Genomic DNA, 15800 nt, shown 5'->3' with positions numbered 1-15800 from the left:
ACCAATGCGTGTCTGGGAGCCGAGTCCCCAGGCCCTGGCAGCAGCGCTGTTGCTAGGTGCTATCCAGGGGCTTTCACTTGCAGCCACTTTATGCACGACAGAGCGAAACACTGCCCCGTCCTGCTCCATCCTCACAATTGGTGTCATGTGTCAGCCCGTTGTTGCAGCCACTGTGTCACTCCATCTTCTCGGAGGTCTCCCTTTTTCTGCTGCCCCGCTCCTTTACCAAGCAGTGTGTATTTTCCAGGGACTGGTCTCTCCTAAAAGCATATCCGAAGTACGTGAGACCAACTCTCACCAGCCTCACTTCAAAATGAGCCTTCTGGCTGTGCTTCTTCCAAGACAGACTTGTTTGTTCTTTTGATGGTCGCCTGTACTTTCGATGTTCTTCCCCAGCCTCAGAATTCAGTGCATCAATACTTCTTGAGTCTTCCTTGGACAGTAGTCAAGGCATAGAATGCCTTAGGGCGCCAGTCAGGATCAAAACATTCAACCAGAAATAATGAGGCCGGTCAGGGGATGAGGTGAAGAGATAAACATGGCTTGGAAAGCATAGGGTGTCATGAACCTACAGGACATAGTTGGGTTCAAAGCCCCCAACAGCTTGATAGAGTGGAACAAACACTGACCTTAAGGTCTTGACCCTTAAGGCTGAGATCAAACGGTCAAGAGGACTGCATCACCTTGGAGAAATCGCTTAGTCTCCCTCACCATCACCCAGAACACAGTGGAGCTAGTGGTTTGCATCTGTGTCTCTCTGTGACATAGAAAAAAAAATTTAATGCTTGATACATAATTAATTGAAATAAAGAATTAAATAATACTAGCATACCTTGACTATTATATAGCACCTCTATCGAAGTGTAGGTCAAAAACATTACTCCTTAATCTGACATACATAAACAGAGGTGAAATAAAACATAATTTTAGAAAAAATCCTCAAATCTTAAGTATCGCCTCAGTTCATGTCTTAGTCTGGGTTCTTTAAAGGAGCAAAACCAGTGAGCTGGATGTATAGCTAAGAATTGAGAGGTGCACTTCGAGGAAATAAATGGCAACTATGGGGTTGGTACATCCCAAATCCATAGGGTCAGGTGTCGGGCTGGAGACTTGTGCGGGTGAATGTCCCAGAAACCAGGAATCCAGCAGAGGAAAGTGCAGGGCCAAGAGGGAATGAGCTTTTCAGTCTTTATGTACTAGAGGTGGGCCTACTCCCACGGAAACTCCCCTTTCCATTGATTGGCTGATCACATCGTACAAGGTGATTACATTATATTGTATTAAATTATGGAAGAGCAACCAGTACAGTACATGCCAAGCCACTGAGAGTCCTCACCTTCCACATGGGAGTCCTGGGTTTGATGCCTAGCAATGAACTTCCTGTGTAGCCACCCCACCCCCCATCTGCCAATGGAGGCTGTGTGTTCCTCTGATGCGGAACGGATTCCGGTGGACCGTCCAGATTAAGACTAGAAGGAAGACCTGGTGATCTACTCCAAAAATTAGCTAATAAAAGCTTTTGGGTAACAAAAGTGCAATCCACCACCAATCATGGGATGACTCGGGACTGAGTAGCCTTTAGTTCTAGTGTGCTTAAAAAAAAATCTTTAAACTGAGGTTGACCCTTAGTTTCTGCATAGCGATGTAGCTGTCCTAAGGAAACCAGTATGGGATCTTGTGGGTGGGATTGGGATGGAAAATGCTTGAAGAACAGAGCCTCAGGGTCTCCAGCCTGGGCAGACTATGGCAGTGGGCAGTCCGCACAAATGCTGACCTTCCTCCCAGCCCAGTGTGGGAAGTGAGAGTCTGAGCAGACTTGGTGGAGAGGCTTATAAGGGAAGCTGTGTTTTGTGAAGGAAGCTAGGTCTCATCTCTGACAGGTGGGTGGAAGATGTGCAAAATCAAAAGCAAATCGAGGCAAGACCATTCACCTTGTTTTTGTCATGTAAGACCTCAGATGGGGGGGCTCAACATAAACATCAGTGGACCAGACTTCCAAGGCAGGAGCTTGCTGGACAATATGATTCTCCAGAGCTATGTGCATGCTGTGCTTTGACTCATTTGGCCTTGGCACTCATTGTTATTTATTCTCTTGACATTAGAAATGTGCATTTGTATGTATGGAGTAAGATGAACAGATCCATTCGGTCCACCGGTCAAGGCACATGCTGTGCAGACAGCTCTGTGCTGTTGGCCCAGGGGCTTGGCCACTGCAGAAAGTGGCTTATAAATTGGTTGGACACTTGCTCAGTGATATCTCTGCTCCTTTGGCTCTAAGTTGATATTTTAGAGGCCCTGAAATTCATATTTGCTCATATGTCAAATTCATGTTGACATATTCTTGGGAGGAGGAACAGGCCAGCTGAGGGCAAGAAGAGAACTGTGGGAGGATTATGGTCCATTAAAATGCCAGGGGAGAAACAGACACAGGAGAGAGGACAGGGGAAAAGATTTCATTAGCTAAAAAGTCCAGCAACTCAAGTGGATTTCTCTTTAGATGTTTTCTTTAAAATTTTTCATTTTGTTGTTGCTGAGGGAACCCTAGTAGCATAGTGGCTAAGCTCTGGGGTGCTAACTGTCAGGTCAGCAGTTTGAGACCACCAGCCGCTCCGTGAGAGAAAGACGGGGCTTTCTTCTGTTGTAAAGAGTTACTGAGGCAGTTTCACTCTGTCCTATAGGATCACCGTGAGTTAGCATTGACTCGATGGCAGTGAGTTTGGTTGTTGTTGTGGTTTTGTTGTTGAGGATAGATCTAGTAAAACATACACCGATTCAATAATTTCTGCATGTATGTAAGTATCAGTGATTAAACTGATTAAATCAATTGCTGTAGGCCATGAGGGCTGCTACTTTGAACTTATATAAACCCCAAACAGAACGCGCTGCCATCTCATCGATTCTGACCAGGGAACCCCCAGAAAGAGAACAGAACTACTGCTGAGGCTTTTGAGACTGTGAATCTGCCCAGAAGCAGACAGCCTCGTCTTCCTCCTGTGGGTTGACTGGTGGATTTGAACAGCGGACCTTACTGTTTGAAACCCAGCGTTTAACCCACGTGTGCTAGTCTGGATACACTAGGGAAACAAATCCACAGAAACCCATATGTATATAAGAGAGTTTTATCTAAAGGTTAAGTGTACATTAAGATCCCAACCCAGTGCTGCCCAACATTAGCTCATGAGTCCGACACCAATCCACAAAGTCCTCAATCTCACAAAACACACCCAATTATACCGATTGCAGGAGGAAAGCTGAATCAGTGAATGTGTAAGCATGTCAGCGCTGGCAGGGGTCTCCACACGGCTGCTCCAGCACCCAGGGCTGCATCGGGGTAGGTCCATGTGGCTTCTCCTCAGGGATCTCTTGCAGGAAATGAGCCTTGCCAGCTAAAACAGAGAACTGGCTAAGGCAGCTGCACCCTGGTCTGACCATCACAAAGCAAGAGACCTGAGAACTCCAAAGGTGAGGTTCCCTGGCCCATTTATCCCTCTGCCCTTCAATTAACCCCACATGTGTTTATCGGCCAGGTTGGCACAGTAAACCTCAACTATCTCACCATGGCACCACCAAGGCTCCTTTGAGCCCATGCAGGGCATTCTTCAAAGGCTCCAGGCAGATGGTCCTTACTAGGCAAACTAAATGATTGATCGGTTTTAAGAGGACTCAGGTGATCATTCTTGTTTGTCCCCCCCCCCCCCGCCCCGCCCCGTCTCTACATGCAACATTTAGTGACATTGACTACATTCTTCGAGTTATGCAAACAACCCCATCTTCCTTTTCCTCTGCCAGTAACATAAAATCACTGCCCCCTTAGATTACTATCTAATCCTTTGAGTTACTGTTGTGAATTTGGTTATATATGGACAGTTCTTTAAAAAGCATGATGCACAAGGTAGAGCTTTTTTTATTAGTTAAGCTAAACTATTGTTTGGTCTTAAGATGACCTCAGGGGATATTTTGGTTTTAAGTTAAAGATGATTTCAGCGAAGTAGTTTCAGGGTTTGTTTACCCTCCATAATGTGGTCGTTACATAATCTGGTGTCAATTCGGGACTTGAGAGGATTAAGAGTGTAGGGGTGGAGTCTAGCCTGTCAATCCAGATATAGCCAATGAGACCTCTGTGTGGGCATCACCTTCCCCTGAAGATTCTGGGAACTCCTGTATTTCCTCCTTGGAGGCAGGAGACACACTCTCTCTGCTCAGTCCCTGAGAGACACTCTACTCACAAGACACATGGCACTAGGCTGATAGACCCCATGCCCTGGGAACTGGAGAAACTACATGAAGCTACCCTGAGGCAGTCAGAGTTTCAGCGCTGAAGGAACCACATGGAGACCCCTGTGAGCGCTGAGATGCCTACAACACCACTGGATCCACATCACTTCCTATCCTCTGGCCTGTGATCTTCCTGCATTTGGCATAATTTCACATGTTTTGTTAGTCTGAAGAGGACTGTATAGATTGATATCAGACATATGGGCTAACATCAGACTATGGACTTGATCTGGACTGGGCTGGGATGTTTTCTCAATATTCAATTGCTCTAGTATATAAAGCTCTTTCTTATACACATATGCATGTCTATGAATTTGTTTCTCTGGTCCACCCAGACTAACACACATAACTTTAAGAAATCTAAAGTCTATGAAATTTGAATTTCTGTTCTCTATGTCCCCTTTTTTGATCAGGCTTCTTCTATAAAATTATTGATGCAAATGTTTAGTAATGGTAGCCAGGCCCCATCCAGTTCTTGTAGGCTCATGGTAAAAGAGGCAATTGTTCATCCTTCAGACGTTCCCTTATTTCAGCCGTCATGCCTTGGATGCTTTTAAACCTTGCGTGCTTTTAAGATTCAGGCACTATGAAATACAGTAGGAGGCAGGACGAAACGTGTGTCGTTAGGGATAGACGCAAACGTCTTGCAAGCAGAGGCTCCAACCAATGTTCATTGCAGCGCTCTTCACAATAGCTCCCCACCCCCCAGTGCAAACCACCCACATGTCCACAGAGAAGGGCAGTCCAATGGAATGCTGCTCAGCCAGTAGAAGAAACAAAATCTGAGACCTGCTGCAGCACGGATGGAGCTTGCAGATTGATATCAGTCAATCACAGAACAACAGCTATCGTGTGACCTCACTTGTATAAAAATATAAGACTAGACACAAGCATAGAGACCATAGTTTATCGGTGGTGGCCAAGGGCAGGAGAGATGGGGAAAGGTGGGCTTCACGGTGATGGAAAACTTGCAGTGATTAAGGGGAGTATTGCACAGCTGGTTATTGTAATGGCTGACAGTCAGGTGCCCACCTGCAAACCTTGAGTCCACCAGCGCGTGCCATGGCTCTATTTAAATAATAAGTGACAAAAAGTAGCTGCTGACGGTACTTATGTCCAGCCAAAAAACTGACGGGCTTGGCTACTTGGCTTGGAGGTTTGGGGTCCTGGTTTCATGGACCATTCCAATTACGTGTTAAATGCTGCTTTTGATGGCTTGGCCCACAAGTGGTTGCCTTTGTTTTGCATATTGGGAATGGGGAAAAGCTGACTGTGGATAGACAGGCCCAATCAGCTGGTGTAGGAGAGGGGAGGAGCAGGACATAGGGCTAGAATGCCCTCCGTGTTGAGATGGGCATTCTGTTCTGTCATCAGGGATCCACCTTGTGAACTTCCTGTAGCCATGCCCTGGCTGGGGACAAATGGCTCTCTCGGGCACCTGTTCATATTTCTGTAGCCCACAAGGGCCAATGACAACTGGTTGGGGCAATTCCCCAGCAGTTTGGATGTGGCCTCAGTATATTGGGGTGTAGGGGGGGTTAGGGCTCTGACACTGTTGCTCCCACCTCTTTTGAGATCAGTGAGTTCATGCTTGACTCCAATGACATCAGCAAACTCAAGTGAGAACATTGAACTAACCACCAAACTCACAGCCATCGGGTCGGTGCTGACTCAGAGTGACCCTCTAGGACAGGGTAGAACTGCCCCTGTGAGTTTCTGAGACGGTAGCTCTTTACAGGAGTAGAAAGCCCCATCTTTCTCCCAATGAGAACATACTCTCTGAAAATGTTCTTGTTGAGTCCTGTCTCCACCCATAACCTTTCAGGGGCTCCCTAGCGTGCCTCTGTCCAGTGCCCTGCGGTGATCTTCCCAGACTGGTCTCCCCCGGGCTCCTCTGCACCACAGATTCTCTCTGCTCTCCACCTCCCCATGCTCTTGCCCATTCCTACGTCTGCGCTCAGGACGTAATTGAGAGTCCTGTTCTCAATCTTCGCCTATCAAAACTTCCCTTCTCCACGAACAGCCGTCCCTAGCCCCTTACGATTCTTTGAGACTGTACTTTGTGCTTGTGTCCCTGCTAGATTGTGAACCCCTAGGCACGGAGAGAGGTAGTGATGAATATTTAAATCCTTATCTTATTTCTCTGCTTCCAAGACAGAGGCTCAGTGCTCCAAACCCCAGTCCCGGGGAGCAGAGCAGAGACAGTGTCCCAAGGGAAGGCAGAGTCAAGGCCTTGGGGAGTGTGTCTTTGGGGTGTCAGATTCAGAGTTTCCAGCTGCAGCTGGGAACTCAGGGAGAGGAAGAATCCAGTCTCTGGGGAGCCCTGGGAGCCACCTGTGGTCCACGCTGCCAGGCCAGGCCAGCATGTAGGTCGAGGCTCAAGGTCAAAGAGAGTTGGAGTACGAACTGAGCGCTCAGTCCTAGACCTGTTTCAGGCTGGGAACTGAGACTGAATGAGGCAAAAAACCCCAGAGCAAAATAAAAACAAAACCAAAACCAGAACACACAATCAAAAAAGATCCCACTGTCATCAAGTCCATCCAACCTATAGTAGGAACCCCATGGAACAGAGCAGAACTGCCCTTTCAGGTCTCCCAGGCTGTAAACCTTTATGGGAACAGACAGCCTCGTCTTTCTCTTGAGGATGGACCGGTGGGCTGGAACCACTCACCTTTGCCTAATAGATCACTACCTCACCAGGGCTTAGGAGGCCCCTAACACCCACCCACCCACCCCCACTCTTACCCCACCCCCTTACAAGATCTCCAGCACTTTGAACATAAGTCTTGAGTCCCCCCAAATAGTTGTAGACCCCATCAAGAGTTCCTGTGTAGTGCAAACAGTTAATCCACTCAGCTGCGAACTGAAAGGCTGGCCTTTTGAGATCACTCAGAGGTGCCTCGGAAGAAGGGCCTGGTGATCTGCCCCGCCACAAACGCAGCCATTGAAAACTCTACAGAGCATAGTTCTGTGAGTTGGCATTCACTCCACAGCAGCTGGTGTCTGCTCTCCATCCCACCAGGGGTCCCCGCGGCGCCCAGCATCCCCTCTGATGATCTGTGAATGGCCGTGGGGACCACAGTCGCTCCTGGCCGAGCAGTTGAGTGCTGACCCAGTTGGGAGCTGGGTGTGTGCTGGGAGCTGCAGACGGAAAGCAACAGACCCACGGCTGGTCCTGGGATCCTCACTGCGCCTAGGGACCTGAGGGGTCTGCAGGGGCTGCTTTAGGCCTGGGGCACTGAGGGTCCTGGTGGGATTGACATTCCCACATCTCTCTTCCAGGGCCATGTTCTGCAACGATTTAAAGGAAAAGTACGAGAAGAGGATCATTATCAAAGGGGTCGACGCTGAGATCATGCACACCCTCTTGGACTACACGTACACCAGCAAGGCGCTGATCACCAAGCAGAACGTCCAGCGGGTCCTGGAAGCTGCTAACCTCTTCCAGGTAGGTGAACACACGGAGCCTCTGAATGCTGGGCTTCCCCAGAAACCTGCCTGGGCTGGCTCCCAGGCCTGCAGCTGGGGCTTGGCACACACTTACCTGGGCCTGGGCTCACCTGAAACTCAGGAGGTGGGCATTGGGGCGGTTCCTGAGAGGGAGTGAGATGGGACACTGAGTCTTTCATAGAGAGCTTAGTCCCGAGAGCCTCGGCATGGTTCTTGACTCCGAAGCGATGACTATGATCCGCAGAAAGGTAGTCCGAGCCTCAAGGATCCCTGGTGGTGTCAGGGTTACATGTTGGGTTGCTAATCACAAAGTCAGCGATTCGAAACCACCAGCTGCTCCACAGGAGAAAGAGGAGGCTTTCTACTCTCCCCCAAAGAGTTACAGTCTTGGAAACTCACAGGCGTAGCTCTACCCTGTCCCATAGGGCCACCCTGAGACGACATCGACCCAAAGGCAGTGCGTTTGGTTTCATCGGAGCCTCATCGAGGCCCTTTGGGTCAGAGTAGCACTGTCTCTTCAGGTTTTCAAGAATGCACACCTTTACGGGAGCAGTCAGCCTCATCTTTCTCCCGAGGCGTGGCTGGTGGTTTTGAACTGCTGACCTTTCATTTCTTTTCATCAGCCCAACGAACAACCGCCACACCACCAGAGGGCTCCTATGAGTCAGCATTGACGCCATAGCAGCGAGTTTGGTTTTTAGAATCAGAGCCTGAGTCGGCACCGACTCAATGGCAGTGCGTTTGTTGTTGTTGATCAAACCCTAGGATAGCCCACGGCATAGTTGAGTTTCAGGCTGGGTTGTTACCTGAAAGGTCAGCAGTTAGAAATCTAACAGCCACTGTGTGGGAGAAAGATGAGGCTTTCTGCTTCTGTAAAGATTTACAGCCTGACTAACTCTTCACAGGAGCCGAGAGTCTCATCATTTTTCCCCCCACCCCCACCCCCCAGAACAGCTGGTGATTTCGAACTGCTGACCTTGAGGTTAGGAGCCCAACTTGTAACTACTTCAAAATCAGGTTCTTCACGTATTGAATAAATGTGTATCATATGTAGTAAAAAAAAGAAAAGAAACTACCAGAAACATCTTTTTAAAAATAAAAAGATTTTCAACCATGATTTCCAACCATAGAAACATCTTTTAAAATAGAGAAAAGATTTCCAACCATGGATGTCCAAGGGGGCAGCGCTATTCCGGGCTGTCCTGTCCCGATGAGTCAGACTTGCCTCCACAGCAGTGAGTTTGATCTTGGTTTGGGTCAGCGCCTCGGAGGCACAGTGGTTTGTCACTGGCTGCTAACCAGAGACCCTGAAGGGTGGACGTTCCAACCCACCTAGAGATGTCGCAGAACAAAAGGCCTGGCAATCTGCTTTCATCAAGATTGCAGCCAAGATAGACAATTGGACATCCCCTCACAGAGGGGTCACAGGAAGAGATGAGCCAGTCAAGGTGCAGTATAGCACCGATGAAACACACAACTTTTCTCTAGTTCTTTGGTGCTTCCTTCACCCCACTATCATGACCTCAATTCTACCTTACAAATCAGATTAGACCAGAGTATGCACACCGTAACAGATTAGAGCCCACGACACAGGGAATCCAGGACAGATAAATCCCTCAGGGCCAACAAGGAGAGCAGAGATCCCAGGAGGATTAGGGGAGGGTGGGAGGAGAAAGGGGGAATGGATCACAAGGATCAACTAGAACCCCCTTTCAGGGGGACAAACAATGGAAAGGTGGGTGAGGGGCGATGGGGGATGATATAAGATGAAAATAATAATCTATAACTTATCAAGGGTTCGTAAGGGAGGCCAGTGGGGGGAGGGAGGGGAAGAAATGGGGAGCTGATTTCAGGGGCTCAAGTGGGAAGAGAATGGTTTGAAAATGATGATGGCGGCATATGTGCAAATGTGCTTGACACACTGGATGAATGTATGGATTGTGATAAGAGCTGTAAGAGCTCCAATAAAAGTATTTAAAGGAAAAAAAAAAAAGATTGCAGCCAAGATCCCCTCCCAGAGGCAAGGGTTCCACTCAGGGCCACTGCAACCAGTGTGGACTCGCTGGCCATCAGCAACTGCCAGGAAGCCCCTGGCTGCAGTCAGCGCTTTATCCGTGGTGCTGCTAATCCTTAGCACAGCATGGAGATGCTTGCTTCCCCCCATTTTACAGGTGGGGAAATAAGAAGCAGAGAGGATACATGACAGACTCTGCTGTGCACCCTGGGCTCTGAGCCGATCTCCAGGCTTACTGCCCACCCTGCAGTCTCCTGGGAAGTCATGTCTAGGAGCAGAGAGAGAGAAGGGAGCTGTGGGTGTTTGGCCCTGGGTGGCCAGACATAAAGAGGAGCATTGAGAAGTTGGGGCCCCGAATTGAGTTTTATTTTAAGATGGCGTTTATTCGCTCTGTCTGGTTATGTTTGCTTCAATGTGGTGCTCAGAATGACATTAGGGTTATAAGAGTTAGACCCACAGACTTTGTCGGCAGCACCCACTTTGTCACAATGACCCCAGACAATGTCTCGGCCAAGATCTAAGATGATACCGTTGAACTTCACTCTACTGGATTCAGGTAGAGGTTGACTCACCGAAGCGGCTGAGACGTAAGATAAACAGAGTCTGCGGACAAGTCAGATCATTCCCAGGGACCGGGCACGACTTATCAGGTCTTGCCTCTGGTTTGGGAATTTGCCAGGAGGCATCTGGTTGGGTCAGCAGTACAGGGGAGCAGAAGTGGAGAATGAGGGAGCCAGGTTCCAAGACTAGCTCATTGAGGTTGGAGTCTGGGAAAGATGGAGGAGGAGGAGCTAAGAAGCGGAAGTGGAGGAAGGAAGGAAAGCCAACCAAATTAAAAATCATACAGCTCTTATCACAATCCATTCATCCATCCATTCTGTCAAGCACATTTGTACATTTGTTGCCATCATCATTTTCAAAACATTTTCTTTCTACTTGAGCCCTTGGTATCAACTCATTTCCCCCTCCCCCTTCCTCCCTCATGGTCCCTTGATAATTTTTAATTTTTTCCCTGTCTTACACCAACCACTGTCTCCCTTCACCCACTTTTCTGTTGTTCGTCCCCCTGGGGAGGGGGGATTATATGTTGGTCATTGTGATCTGTTTCCCTTTCTCCCCCCAAGTTTACCCTTACCTTCCTGGAGTCACTACTCTCATTATTGGTCCTGAGGGGTTTATCTGTCCTGGATTCCCTGTACTGGTGTATATGCTCTGATCTAGCCAGATTTGTAAGGTAGAATTGGGGTCATGATAGTTGGGGGGGCGGGGGAGGAAGCATTAAAGAACTAGAGGAAAGTTGTGTGTTTCGTCAGTGCTATACTGCACCCTGACTGGCTTGTCTCTTCCTTGTGGCCCTTCTGTGAGAGGATGTCCAATTGTCTACAGATGGGCTTTGGATCTCCACTCTGACCTCACTCTCATTCCGAGCATTATAATTTTTTGTTTTGGATCTTTGATGTCTGATACCTGATCCCTTCGACACAGAGCAAGCTACTTGGGGCAAGGCTGGTTAAGCTTACCTGGTGATGTCACCAAGTCAGGTACCACCCCCAGACCCTTTCTTTCTGCTCCTCCCCCTCCCCCTCAGCCTCGCTGACTGGCAGGAAAATGATCCCTCATGTGAAGGGAGGGCTGCAGAAATCTAACTTCAGGAAAAAATCCTTCCCCTGGCCCCGGGGGGCTCCACCTAGCTCAGGTCTTCACACTTTTTCCGAGTCCTCTCATAAAAGACAACACTCTCACCCCCTACTCCCTCCTGAAATGGCCTAGAACCTTAGTAGGACCGCTCCATTCACCCTCCAGCCATCGCTGCTCATCTCGTGTCCTGGGGCCCCCAGAGGACCCCTGACTTGTCTAAGTCTACACAGTTAGCAACACTAGTAGCTGAATGGAATTGAACACGGTTAGCAACACTAATAGCTGAATGGAATTGAACAGGACAGTACTTTATCAAATTAATACCTACAGCTGAAAGTTTAGGTAATTCTCATCTGTTTGCGTGGCTATCATCTAAAAGTGATGTGATTATTAACACCCTTTTACTTCTATTTTATATGGATGAGATAAATGAACTAATAGAAATAAATGAACTTAAGAACCTGAACAGGTAATTTATAAAAGAGGAGGGAAGCTCAAATGGATCATATGTATATTTTAAAATGCCAAATCTCATTCATAATCCTAAGCAAGTGGGTGGTAAAATAGTACTTTGTGCATCATATTGGCTACGAGGACGTATCCTATGCTAGTTGGTGTGGGCAAGATTGAGGTAACATAGGAACTTCCATCCATTGCTGGTGAAAACCTCTTTCTGGGAGTCACTTTGAAAATAGGATTAAAATTGTGCTAAATGTACATGCGCAAGAAATAATTAAGAATGTTCAAGAAATATTTCATACAAATACCTCAAAAAGTCAACTATTGCTGAAAGTCCTTAAAAACAGTACCATTCTCTGTCCCCCACCGCCCCGCCAGGCCAGTCTTTGGGTGCGGGGACTTCACGTCTCTTAGCGGCTTCATAGGAATGATCTGTGAACGTGACTCCCTCTGGCTGTGTGGGTTGTAGGTGCTGTCTTTTCCCCTGGGCTTCCGCTCCAGTCGGAGGGAGCTGCTTGCCAGGCCTGCTGCATCGTCATGAGCCTAGACTTCCCTTGGCTGACACCCTAGGGGTTCCTTCGATCTTTTTTCTTTGTTGGATCTTCTGTTCTTAGATATCATGTCTTCTTTCATCTTTAAATCTTTACCGTACATACTTGAGTATAAGCCGACCTGAATATCAGCCCCGATACATAATGTTACCACAGAAACTACATTAAAAATGTGCTGCAAAACTTGGCTTATACACGAGTATATATGGTACCTTTCTTGTCTAAATAAAGGATCATGACTTTTACTAACTTACTATGAAATAAAACTCACTGTCACTGAGTCGATTCTGACTCAGAGTGACCCTCCAGGACAAAGGTGATCAGTTCTGAGACTGTAATTCTTTATGAGAGCAGAAAGCCCTATCCCTTCTTCCTGAGGAACTGCCGGTGGTTTTGAACTGTTGACCTTGTGGTTAGCAGCCCAATGTGTTCACCATGTGCCACCAGGACTCCTGTTAGTATTAAAAGTGCATATTATTCTATGGACAACAGCGAAAGGCCAAAATCGATCGCAGGGGCCCCACATGGATTCAGCCTCATTGAATTCCCTCGGATCACTGACCAGGAATGCGGCTGCCCTTGTTCTCAGACGGAGTACATGGGACAGATAGCGTTAGGTTACAATGTCACATTTACCATGTGGACACATTTTAACTTGTTCTGTTTTTTATTTTCTGCTCTCTTTTGGGTTGAGGATTTTTTTAAATTTTGCTGCTGTTGTTTGTTTTGATTTGGGTATGATTTACTTTAAAAGAATTCCAGCATTGGTAAACCTATAGAGACAGTAACTAGATTAGTAGTTTTTTAGGGTTATGGCAAGGGAGGTTGGGTGTATATGGGGAGCTCATAATAATGGATACAAGAATGAAGAAAATGTTCTAAATTAAAAAAATAAAATTATTTGAGTAAATTGAACAAGCATTTCGAAGGATGGAAAAAATATCTTATTGTTGTTTGTTCTAGTGAGCAGGTTCTGACTCATAATGGCTCTTAGGGCCGAGTAGCACTGCTCTATCAGGTTTTCAAGGCTGTATAGACTACTGGGACGTTGGACTCGGTTCTTTCTTTCTTTCTTCTTTTTTTTTCCGGGACACTTTTCATAGTTTGTTAACATTTTCCAATACCATCATCTCGAAATCACATATCCATAAACTGGTTTCTCTTTGTGTTGGTGTCACTTAAACTTACATGCCTGGTTTGTGAAATGAAGACTGTAAACAAATATGTAGCACGTCTGTTACATGTAACACACAGAAACTCATCAACTACCCCCTTCCCACTTTTAAAAAATTTATAAATACAGGTATCAAAACAATCCTGAACACATTTTTGAAACTAATAGTACTCAGCATCCACATGCTTCAAAATGTAACACCAGGGCCCCAATATTCATTGTACCTCCTACGGGAAGCTGTTTTCCCTGCAGCTGGTTCACAAAGCAAGGTGGCTAAAGCAGGCCCATGATGGGCTCAACCTCCTGGAGACTGGTTTTCAGAAACACACATCCTTCCACAGCCACCTGACGCTTCTCCAGCAAGCTTTCAATTTGTACACCTGCATGGTTCTCAGCACTCCAGGTTTATGCATAAGTGACAGTACTTTGATAAAGGAGAAGTGGTGCATTTTTCCTCCAGTGGCTTGCAAACATAACGGGTGCACATATATTAAGGATATTCTCACCAATGTCCAGGTTGTGTTGACCAGCTGGAGTTCTCTGGCTTCAAATGTGGGTAGTTTGCATTGTGATACTTAATCCAGACCTTCACATGAGCAGAAGGTTGTTGATTTAGTACAAGTTTAAGATCGACTAATATTAATGTAGTACGTCTGTCCTTCTGGGGCTATGGAAGTTCCATATTTTCTTTGGACGTCACAAGTTGTCTTAGCTCTTAAAGTACACGTTTCATGCTACAGGAATGGCACCACTTTGCTAATACTGGTGCGCCATGTGCATCTATTCCACTGGAATGATTGACTCCATTCATATTAATTTTTGTTACAAATCTAACTGTTGGAGGTGCTTCTGGATATTTAGGTCCACTTTCAGGCTACATATTCTATTTTTATCATTTGTCCTTGGGGGCCCAATAATCATGCCTGTCCACCTGGGAAGTGTCATATCTTCATCTTCAAGGCCCCAGCTAACTGTACCATCGCCTACTCCTTTAAAAAAAAAAATTTTCTTGGGTGCTCGACAACTCTTATCACAATCCATACATCCATCCATTGTGTCAAGCACATTTGTACATTTGTTGCCATCATCATTCTCAAAACATTTGCTTTCTACTTGAGCCCTTGGTATCAGCTCCTCATTTCCCCCCTCCCTCCCCACTTGCCTATTCCTTTTTGTCCCTCTTCAAGTTCTTCCAACAAGTGAAAATTATGAGGAACTTCAACTCCCATGGAGACCGCCATCTTCTCCTGCAGCCCGACACAGCCACCTGGGCTCTGTTCTCTCAAGGCGCTTAACATCCTTCATGAGCCACAGCAGCAGAAGGACCTGATGTGGAAATCCCACTAAATAGACTAGGCTTTGCCTCGAATTCACTTGTTCTGATTGGGCTTAAGGCTCACATTCCCTAGTGTGAGAAGAAGCAGATAACTACTAGCCCAAGGACTCAGAACTGGCAGATGTTGGGCTTTGGCTGGAATCTCTTGCCTTGAGAGTGGCCAATGAATGGGGACCTGGAGCCACCGTAAGCTTACCAAGCCCTCCTTGCTTCATTATGACATGAATTAATCTGGTAGGCATGGCTCTGTTGCTGTGAATAAATATTACTTAATGATTTGCCCTATTGCCAACCCCCACTGTGTGTGTAAATAGTGTCCAGTCACCAAATACTTGTGTCAATACATCTTGAGTGTATGATATTAGCCCATATGTCTTATACTAGTCCATAAATTCCTCTTCAGACTCACACAGCACATGTAATGATGCCAAATGCAGGAAGATCACAGGCGGGTGGGAGTAAAGTCTTGTGGATCCAATTCTGGTGGAAGCATCTCAGCACTGGTTCCTCTGGCTCTCTGAGCATGGCTCCTCAACAGGAAGGTGAAGCAGAGAGAGTGTGTGGCCCACCTCCCACGAGAAAGAGAGGAAGTTCCCAGAATCCTTATGAGAATACCATGCCCACAGGAAGCATGATTAGGCTATGACCTGATTGACAGGCTAGACTTCACCCCTTCACTCTTAATGTCCACAAGTTGAGGTGAGAGTATGTAACTACCACAATGTCCTTCTCCAGGAATTGATCTCTATTGACAACATGTTCAAAGTACATGAGCTGAAGTCTTGCCATCTTTGCCTCTAACGGGCATTCTGACTACTCTTCTTCCAAGGCAGATTTGGTTGTTCTTTGGCAGTCTACGGCACTTTCTATATTTTTCTCCAGCACCATCTTTCAAATGCATGG

General features: G+C 46.9%; 1 protein-coding gene and 1 pseudogene across 1 annotated transcript in view; one reads left to right on the top strand and one right to left on the bottom strand.

Moving 5' to 3' along the window:
• Positions 1-15800, top strand: part of KLHL6 (kelch like family member 6) — a 66265-nt gene that overhangs the window by 17617 nt on the left and 32848 nt on the right. Inside the window, exon 2 of the mRNA XM_075555610.1 lies at positions 7558-7723. Coding sequence (XP_075411725.1) covers positions 7558-7723 — 166 coding nt within the window. The remainder of the gene's footprint in view (positions 1-7557; positions 7724-15800) is intronic.
• LOC142454576 (ubiquitin-conjugating enzyme E2 variant 2 pseudogene) lies at positions 14185-14802 on the bottom strand (annotated as a pseudogene).

The sequence above is a fragment of the Tenrec ecaudatus genome, chromosome 8 (assembly GCF_050624435.1).
Source record: "Tenrec ecaudatus isolate mTenEca1 chromosome 8, mTenEca1.hap1, whole genome shotgun sequence".
NCBI classification, from domain to species: Eukaryota; Metazoa; Chordata; class Mammalia; order Afrosoricida; family Tenrecidae; genus Tenrec; species Tenrec ecaudatus.
Note: the sequence above shows the minus strand (reverse complement) of the source record. Positions and strands in the feature narration are given on the sequence as shown.